The 10,462-nt window shown below is 38.4% G+C and overlaps 1 protein-coding gene across 1 annotated transcript; it reads left to right on the forward strand.

Annotated features, from left to right (window-relative positions):
- The first annotated feature begins 580 nt into the window (after positions 1-580).
- On the forward strand, positions 581-10,166 carry capza1a (capping actin protein of muscle Z-line subunit alpha 1a). The gene is made up of 9 exons (XM_065279683.2): positions 581-672; positions 3,813-3,876; positions 4,010-4,061; positions 4,318-4,381; positions 4,679-4,885; positions 5,801-5,880; positions 6,588-6,738; positions 8,998-9,060; positions 9,195-10,166. Exons 1-9 carry the CDS (start codon positions 634-636, stop codon positions 9,333-9,335), a joined length of 861 nt encoding a protein of 286 aa, XP_065135755.1. The 5' UTR covers positions 581-633; the 3' UTR covers positions 9,336-10,166.
- The last annotated feature ends 296 nt before the right edge of the window (positions 10,167-10,462 follow it).

Below are 10,462 nucleotides of genomic sequence, written 5' to 3' on the forward strand. Positions count from 1 at the left end.
AATCGTTATTTTATTTGTAAATAAGTTGGTATTAGAAATTATGTTGTAAGATTTCTAATCATATTTCGACTCTTTTGCGACACTTCCTAAATCTGTTAGTCGTTACGTAAGAGCCAAAGCTGAGCGGGAGTAACACTTTTCCTTGATAGTTAATTATCTGGATGGGGTTATTTAATTCAAACTCAATGATGACTGGTCTATCATATCTATAGGAATTTAGGCGTTGTTGTTTCCGTCAAATCATAGAAACATGTTTATTCCAGTGTTCATCAAAGCGTATTCATAACCAAATATGGCTTAAGATTTGTTTTATTTCCTGGCAGCGATTGATATTCAAATGTAACAGAGATTAAGATATTGAGTAGAAACAATAAATCAAAACATCAATACGTCAATGCAAAATCAATTAATGAAAATCATGAAAATTAATCTTAAAAAATGCAGTGAATCCAAATATAATTATGGCAAATAATTTACTTAAAGTGTGGGCCACCTGATATTATTCTTGAAGTGTACCACAAAAAAATATAATAAAATAAAGATAAATGTAAAATACATATGTAATGAACTATTTTGTCATGTTTATTGCACTCCCGTCATGCAATTTGACAGGGCAGGTCCAGTCGAGCCAAGATGGCGGACTTTGAGGAACAGCTTACCGACGAAGAGAAGGTAAGTAATTATTGATTGAAACTTCCTGATTTATCTTCCCTTGTTTGTTATTTACATATATAAAGTTTTTTGTATTGTCATGTACTGTTTAAATATATGATCAAGCAAGCCGGATGCATTTAAATTTGCCCGATTTGCGATGAGGACTGCGCTAAGGAAGCAAGCGAGCTAACTGTTACCATATATATGAAACTCGATCTAATCGATCTCGGACTTTTAAGTTGACCATATTGTGTCACTAAGATTGTAATTATTACGTATATTTAACTTCCCTGCCTGCCTTTCGCTCGAAGAAAAATTGTAGTAGACGATATCTGCAGTTTTATCATCTTCATTACAAGTATAATTGAGTTTACATTGGAAATGCATTGCTCGGAACGGTAAGATGTCTAACGTTAAACAAGGCAGTTACGAACATAACTAGCCTAATATCAAGTATTTTCTTATATAACCGGGTTAATGTAATTACTTCACTCTTATCAGTTTATTTAACGTGTCTTTTTAAGTTGTTTTAGATCAGTTTTCCGTATGTTGACAAATGTATGCATTAACTTTTTCTCGTCAGATTGTTTCATATGAAATGATTTGTTACTTTTTTTATGTTACGTCCATGCATTCACATGTCTCATGGGGAAGTGCTCTTTACTGTAAACTGCACAGAACAGGGGCGCAACCTCAGATCTGCTCTTGTTTGTATTCTCAGCTGAGTGTCGGCGACCCAGCCCTCTTTCTGCATGCTCTCACATGCGATCAGCTCTTCCCGTTTCAACCCCCCCTCCCTCCGTATCCGGGCCGTCGCGAGTCACTGGCTGCTCCAGTGCGCGGTCTCCCCCCTCCGGCGCTGCAAACCCGAAACAGTCATGTGGTTTAGTCGTGTTGAGGCCAGTAGAAGGAGGAAAGAAGCATTTCAGAAATGCTTCGATGTGGAAACTTGTTGCAGCTGCACGCTATAGCATTGCACAGACATTATAGAAGATAACAGTTAATAAAATATCGGATAATTTAGAATATCAGCATTAGACAAAAGACTACAAAGTTGTCTAGCTTGTTCTGCACTTCAGGGTATAAATTTTCTGTGCTGAAAGGAAAACTAAACATGATGAACTTGTTTTTAGTTCTCCATTACTAGTGTTATTTTAAGTGATTGTTGTTGCAGTCCTATTGACGGACAACGGAGTGTTTAATCCAATTAACAATCATAAATTAACTATTTACAGAACTTCCATTATGTCAACATTCCTTGTAAGCAGCTTTTGCGAAGACTTATCTAAAATAAATCAACAATTTCCTTCCTTTTGGTGATAAAAGTGTGAACAAGATAGATAAGGTAACCACAATGTGTTCTGGTGGAAGAAAAATGCCTGTTTTTTTACTGGAACTGCACTGTGATGATTCTGTGTTTGCAGTTTTCGGGTTTTGCAGTTTGTCAACCACAAATTCCAATTCTGACTTAACAAGAACACTTGGATTTAACTTAAAACTGAACATCCAAACACTTGTGTTTTCTTTGCTAATGCAACAACAGGAAATATTTTATAGGAATTAAAGATTGGCAGATGAAACGAAAAACTAGGGATGCACCACAAGTTGTGTAAATAGACACCAATGCCATGATTCGTTCATATGACAGTTTTGGAGCCACCATTCGGTTTGGTTTTCTCCAGCAATACTAAAGAACACTAGATTCACTTTTAATTTGATAATAAAAATAATAGTAACAATAATTTAACTTTGTCAACTTTAAACAAAACATTTGTTGTCAGCCTAATTAAACTAAAACATAAGAAATTCCTTTAGTGTAAACTAGTCAGAAATAATCATTTATTTTAAGTGCAGTCTGTTAACTCGGAAAAAAAAAACTTTTTCACTTTCACTTTATCGCTCATTTCGACTAATGCAGGACATAATCTGCCCTGATCATCGGCTATTTTTAAACAATTGGCTGATGTCTGATGGTGGGAAAAATTGGAAGAGTTTGGTTCCAAAACCAGGTAACTTAATGAAAGTTGCGTTGCAACGTTTCGATCAACTGATCTTCATCAGGCAACTGATGCCTGATGAAGATCAGTTGATCGAAACGTTGCAACGCAACTTTCATTAAATACATTTTTTCAGCAAGCAGATAGTGTGCGGGAATTGTTCTTTGTAAAGTTATAATATATAAAATTAATTTCAAAACATGTTTATTATTATGTTACTATCATGTTTTATTGTGCTACTTGGCTGTATTTTTTAGTTATGAAGGCTTAAATCAAAACAAACCAACTGAAGTTTAATTTGATATTAATTGAAATCCGCAATCAAAAAACATAAGTTTTGTACAATTAAAAAAGCGAGTTATCTGGTTTTGGAATCAACTCTTCAATTGCTTTCATCTGCCGATACCAGTTATTCATTATGAAAAATAATCATGGTTTTACTATAGTCAAAACAAACTAATTTAATGTTCAATATTTATGGTCATTATATGAATGGATAACATTCAGAAAATTTAATCTTCAGAATTTAGACCCACCAATCTATCGGTATCGGCACATATCACTGTAAAATCACTATAGATAAACCATGATTGTGCTACAAAAGCCATGGTTACTGTAGTAAAACTATGGTTTTGCCAATGGTAATCAATGCACCAAAATATCTCATGAAAATATAATAAAAATGCATGAAAATTGCTTTGCACATTATTGGTGTGTTAGGGTATGGTCAGAAAAGAAAAATCCTTGGTGCTCTGCTGCACTCCCATAAGTCCTGGAAATGATCCAGAATGGAGTACTGCCTTCTCTGCCCTGCCGTGGAGCCAAAGCCTGGCCTTACTGCTTACATGTGCACTCCTAAGAAAAGACTCTGACCTGCGGCCTTCTAAGGAGTGACATGGAGAAGACCGTGGCTCATGGGTTTACTTTTGCCTCTGTGCCTATCTCAATATGTTATTTGCCAGTCGGTGTTTGACCTCTTTATCAAAGGAAGTACAGGGTAGCAGTTTTGAAAAAGTGTTGCACAGTTCATTTGACATCTAGCGTCTGTGAAAACTTACACGTGAAACCAAATGAAGTGGCATCTTCCACTATGCATTGTTTTTCTGTACGTTTTTCAAGCACCTAGAATTAATGTTCAGCCTGCTTTTTGTTTTTGCACAGGTCCGCATTGCTGCAAATTTTGTCATCCATTCTCCCCCTGGAGAATTCAATGAGGTCTTTAACGGTGAGAATCACATTGCATGCCGATACAGATGTGAAAGCACAGCACACCTCACACGTGCTTCCTCCACTTTATCTGACTCGCTAACATCATAATGTTCACAGCATATCACATGACACCTTTACTTTGGTTTCAGATGTGCGGCTACTGCTTAATAATGACAATCTGCTCAGGGAAGGGGCGGCTCAGTAAGTAACAGTATTTAATATCCTATATGATTTCACATTAGGTTGCCAGTCGGGCTGTCTCCTTTATACTCCTGTCTTCTGCTACTTAATCTATTTGATTGAGATGCTATATACACACAAGCAGTTTATAATTTCAATGACTCTTCGAGGTTATAATCCACAACATGAATACGTTTATTAAAAATAACCTAAAGTAATTAGGTTCAAATAAAAGTTTAATTTTTAAACTGAACATGTGTTTTTGTGTTAATAACAGTGCCTTTGCCCAGTATAACATGGATCAGTTTACACCCGCTAAACTTGATGGACATGAGGATCAGGTGATTAACAAAGAGACATTTTTAAATGGATAAAAGTGACTCTTTACATATAAATTGCAACATGAAATCAATCAAATTGACCATATGTACTCTCTTAAAGTTATATACCTATACAAACCCTAACCACTGCTGGTTTGTTTCAACCCATTGTTGGGTCAAATATAAGCATTTTCTGCATTATTTTTATTCTGTTGAAAATAACCCAACATTTTTTAGTGTATACACTGTTTGCTGTTATTCAAACCTCATTATTGGTGAATTAGTAGAAGCTGTACTTAAACCACCTTTAAACTGCAGGTGTTGATCACAGAACATGGAGATATTGGCCACGGTCGATTTTTCGACCCCCGGAAGAAACTGTCGTTTAAATTTGACCACCTTAGAAAAGAGGCAAGTGATCCTCAGTCATATGAGGGCGAGGCGGCCCTCAGGCCCTGGAGGGATGCCTGCGATGACGCTCTGAGGGCATACGTCAAAGACCATTATCCCAGTGGAGTTTGCACTGTAAGTTCACTGGCTTCATTTTTGCGTATGTTAAAGGGACACTCCACTTTTAAAAAACAATTCTCAATTTTTAGCTCCCCTAGAGTTAAATGTGTGATTTTTACCGTTTTGGAATCCATTCAGCCGATCTCCGGGTCTGGTGGTACCACTTTTATTAGCATAGCTTAGCATAATCCATTGAATCTGATTAGACCATTAGCATCACACTTAAAAATAACCAATGAGTTTCGATATTTTTCCTATTTAAAACTTGACTCTTCTGTAGTTATATTGTGTACTTTTAAAGTTGCGATTTTCTAGGCCAATATGGCTAGGAACTATACTCTCATCTTGGCTTTGCTGCCGTAACATGGCTGCAGGAGGCGCAATGATATTACGCAGTGCCCGAAAATTTCCCCCTGCTATTGAAAATTACTTTTTTCCGACTGCTGCGTAATATCATTGCACCTCCTGCAGCCATGTTACGGCAGCAAAGTCCTTGATTATTACGGCAGAATGAGAGTATAGTGCCTAGCCATATCTGCCTAGAAAATTGCAACTTTTAATTTTCTGTCTGTTTTAGTACACAATGTAACTACAGAAAAGTCAAGTTTTAAATAGGAAAAATATTGAAACTCTTTGGTTATTTTTAGCATGATGCTAATGGTCTAATCGGATTCAATAGATTATGCTAAGCTATGCTAAAAGTGGTACCGCCAGACCCAGAGATCGGCTGAATGGATTCCAAAACGGTAAAAATCAAATGTTTAACTCTAGGGGAGCTGGAAAATGAGGATAATTAAAAAAAAAAGTGGAGTGTCTCTTTAAGGTAATAGTTCACCTAAAAATAAAATTACGGGCCCTGATGTTGTAGTTAAGCATTGTTTTTATAAGTTGTTTGTGGATTTCTGATGGGTATTTGCTTTGTTGTTTTAGGTTTATGCGAAAACCATTGATGGACAGCAAACCATCATTGCTTGTATCGAGGGTCATCAGTTTCAACCCAAGAATTTCTGGTAATTGATGTACTGTCCATCATCCCCTTTTCGATGTAAACTTTAAACAAACCTTACCTTGACATTATATCGGGTAAATGATGTCAAGGTTTATGTCAAACTAAGAACTGGCGCATTTCTAGTTGGCGGTATTTGTGAGCTACTCGGGTTCGTGTCTGGCTGCTAATTTATTGTCTCCTCTTCCCCTTTTACTTTTGAAACAATCCCAGAAATGAAAATCAATACTAGCTTGCACATAACTTGTTAAAGCAACAATGCACTTTAAATGATAGTTTTACCCTTAACATTGTATGAGTCAGTGTGCCCTGGCTAATAAAGTGTGATACAACGGCTGTAAATTGGCGGTAGGCGCATTATCATCATTGTTCTAGGTGATATACGATCTTTAGATGTGAGGAATGGGCTCTATCCCCACCCAGATCATGACCCTATGCTATCTAGCTGCTATTGTGTATCTTTTGAATGGAGAACAGGTGCGCTAGACGGTAAAGGTCGCCTTCACATTGTATCTGACTAAATAGCTTTGCTCTTTAAAAACAAACAGACAACACAACTTGGGGATTAAACACACTAAGGAACATTTCCTTGTTCTTTTTAAGTATCGCAAGAATCATTTAAGTGTCATTTCTGTCGGTAGCCTCATCAATCATTATGTTTTTATAACGTGTGGTATTACACGTGACAACTGTCTATGTCTTTGCACACAGGAACGGCCGCTGTAGGTCAGAATGGAAGTTCTCTATCTCTCAGCCCAATGCTCAGGTGGTCGGCGTGCTGAAGATTCAGGTTCATTACTATGAAGATGGCAACGTTCAGCTGGTCAGCCACAAGGACGTGCAGGAGTCTTTGATTGTCTCTGTAAGTTATTCAGACTTGAACTCTCTGTGTTTTTCGTGGTGGTTTCACAGGAAGCCTTGGATTTAATCTGCAAGCTAAAGGAATAACCCGTCTGCCCTACGAGTGAGTGATGTTTGTAATGGATGGGTGTGCCGCTCTATTTTTAGATGTGGCAGAGTGATGTCTTTTTGGTTCATCTGTTAAAACTGTCGTCTGCACTGTGATCTCGACTGAGCTGTTTGTGCTAGATAGTATAATGTTTTGCCCTGGCTTTTCTCTGTGTTGGTGGTCAATCAGATAAGGAATCATGATGCAAGTTAATGTGTGCAATTTATAAAAAAAATTGTTGTAAATGTTGACTGTGACATTTAGTGTAGGTTTTTTTTGCACAGTTAGGACCAGATTTACTAACAGCTTGTGCCAGCACAAACACCTCTTGCCGTTGAAAAACTACCGTGGGGATTTATCAAATGGAGGGCCGGGTTTAAGGAGACCAATCACAGTGCTTGCGATCCATTTAGCATTGACATATTGTTACATTTTGGGAGGGGTACGTGTCAGGCTATGGCGTAGGGTCCGCGTCTCTGCGTAGGCTATGCCGTACAATTGACGCAGAAGTATAAAGTGCACTTAAGGTTTGCGCTCGTAAATTAGCTAATGCGTAGGGTCCGCGTCTCTGCGTAGGCTATGCCGAACAATCGACGCAGAAGTATAAAGTGCACTTAACGTTGGCGCTCGTAAATTGGCTAATGCCTAGGGTCCGCGTCTCTGCGTAGGGTTATGCCGTACAATCGACGCAGAAGTATAAAGTGCATTTAAGGTTTGCGCACGTAAATTGGCTAACGCGTAGGGTCCGCGTCTTTGCGTAGGCTATGCCGTACAATCGACGCAGAAGTATAAAGTGCACTTAAGGTTTGTGCACGTAAATTGGCTAACGCGTAGGTTCCGCGTCTTTGTGTAGGCTATGCCGTACAGTCGACGCAGAAGTATAAAGTGCACTTAACGTTTGCGCTCCTAAATTGGCTAATGCGCAGGGTCCGCGTCTTTGCGTAGGTTATGCCGTAGTTAAAGTTTGCGCTCGTAAATTGGCTAATGCGTAGGGTCCGCGTCTCTGTGTAGGGCTATGCCGTACAATTGACGCAGAAGTATAAAGTGCATTTAAGGTTTGCACACGTAAATTGGCTAACGCGTAAGGTCCACGTCTCTGCGTAGGTTATGCCGTACAATCGATGCAGAATTATAAAGTGCACTTAAGGTTTGCGCTTGTAAATTGGCTAACGCGTAAGGTCCACGTCTTTGCGTAGGTTATGCCGTACAATCGATGCAGAAGTATAAAGTGCACTTAAGGTTTGCGCTTGTAAATTGGCTAACGCGTAGGGTCCACATCTCTGTGTAGGTTATGCCGTACAATCGGCGCAAAAGTATAAAGTGCATTTAAGGTTTGCTTTCTTAAATTGGCTAACGCGTAGGGTCCTCATCTCTGCGTAGGTTATGCCGTACAATCGATGCAGAAGTATAAAGTGCATTTAAGGTTTGCTTTCTTAAATTGGCTAACGCGTAGGGTCCACATCTCTGTGTAGGTTATGCCGTACAATCGGCGCAAAAGTATAAAGTGCATTTAAGGTTTGCTTTCTTAAATTGGCTAACGCGTAGGGTCCGCATCTCTGCGTAGGGTTATGCCGTACAATCGGCGCAAAAGTATAAAGTGCACTTAAGGTTTGCTTTTTTAAATTGGCTAATGCGTAGGGTCCGCATCTCTGCGTAGGGTATGCCTTACAATCGACGCAGAAGTATAAAGTGCACTTAAGGTTTGTGCACGTAAAATGGCTAACGTGTAGGCTATGCCGTACAATCAACGCAGAAGTATAAAGTGAACTAAAAGTTTGCGCTTGTAAATGTACATTATAATATTTATCGCCATAAATCCTGCACTATTTTGTGCTGTTTGTGGGAAATTTTGTTGGTCATTATGAAAATTAGATTATTGCACTTGCGCCATGTCACAAAATGACCCGCATAAATTTTCACTCCCGTCTGGGCTTTCGAAGTTGCGTTATTACGCTAATTTGCTAATTCACTGTTGGATTAGTAAATACTGCTCTTGATAAATAATGCTAAAGATTGTCTGATAATATTGGTTTGAAAATATTGTATATATTGGACATTGGCAAATAGTGCTGGAAAATTATCTAAAAATCATTGTTTTATAGAATAAATGTAAAATTCCCATTTTTTTGTTAGTGATGTAAATCTTTTTTGCTTTGACTTGTTTTTAAACAGAATGAGGTACAGACTGCCAAGGAGTTTGTCAAAATTATCGAAAATGCAGAGAATGACTACCAGGTTTGTTTCTAAATTGATTTCGATTGGCATACTGCATTGTCTTTTACTTACAGCACATCCTCTTGTACTGTATTATATCCATCATACGTGATATAACCACACGGTAAGATTTTCCCCTTCCGTTCGCTTTGCAGACGGCTATCAGTGAGAACTACCAGACTATGTCTGACACCACCTTCAAGGCCTTACGCCGGCAGCTTCCCGTCACCCGTACCAAGATCGACTGGAACAAGATCCTCAGCTACAAGATCGGCAAAGAGATGCAAAACGCTTAGACACACGGCATGCCTTCGCTACTGCTCGCGTTACAAACAAAGAGACAAGCAACGAGGGGCCCACATCTAAACCCGAACCTCGACCCGAGTCAACTGCGGGGCCGAGAAGGAAGCTCCTTCGAGAAGTGTGCTAAAAATGTGTCTGTCCTTATTTTTGTTGTTTTTCAAAAGCCACGGTTTGACCTCAGCTGAAGAGACTGCCTCCTTTTCTGTATTGCAGGAGGGCTGCAAGCGTGTTTTAATGGGTTTGGCAGAGGATTTTTGCTGTTGAACAAATACCTCCCATGACACCAGTGTATAGCGTCATATATAGACCCCCTAATAACCCCTCCCCTAGACCCAGATACCCTAGATCAACTTTCTAAATACTCAACACCGAACAATTTACTGCTGCTCAGCAGTTGCACTTATCCCCTATGATCAATTGAGATTATTCGTTTTTTGTTTGTTCTGCACGCATCAAGTCATAATTATAAAACAATTACGTAGCGTACGTTTGCAATCTGGCCTGTTATTCTTAAAAAATCGTTTGACACCTTAATAATTGGGTGCCATCATATTTGAATGTGCTGTCAATTGATCACATATAGGGCTGTGCCAAAGTGAGCATTGTGTTTGTACAATATGTCATTTCAGGTTATTGTTCTGTGTGGAGATGGTCCCGTCGTCATACTCTGGTGTCTAAGAATGGTATATAAACTGTATGCAGTTACACAAAATATTTGTTACCCTCACATCAGCCTCCTACCCTAGCTTTTATTGCTAACTATTTTTTACAAAATGTAAGAACAAATATGATCCTAGAGGAATAAATGATTTGCACCAAACTGACTTCTTTATCATTTGTATATTTTTTTATTGTAAGTTTTTTCTGATTAGATAATGATTCTTCTTTAATAATGCAAAGTGTCATGAAATTTGGAACTTTGTTATGATTTGATTGTTACCGTAGTATCATTTTTATATGGATGCATCTTTTTTGTTTCCTTGCCCAAACCAATTTTGGCAAACGACTAAATAATAAAATAGACAATATTGCTGGAGACAGAAAAGGGACCGTTTATATTATAGTGTAAAAATTTATGACATTGGTATGCTATTTGTCACTTTCTCACTTATTTTAACCT

This window comes from Paramisgurnus dabryanus, chromosome 7 (assembly GCF_030506205.2).
Source record: "Paramisgurnus dabryanus chromosome 7, PD_genome_1.1, whole genome shotgun sequence".
NCBI lineage: Eukaryota > Metazoa > Chordata > Actinopteri > Cypriniformes > Cobitidae > Paramisgurnus > Paramisgurnus dabryanus.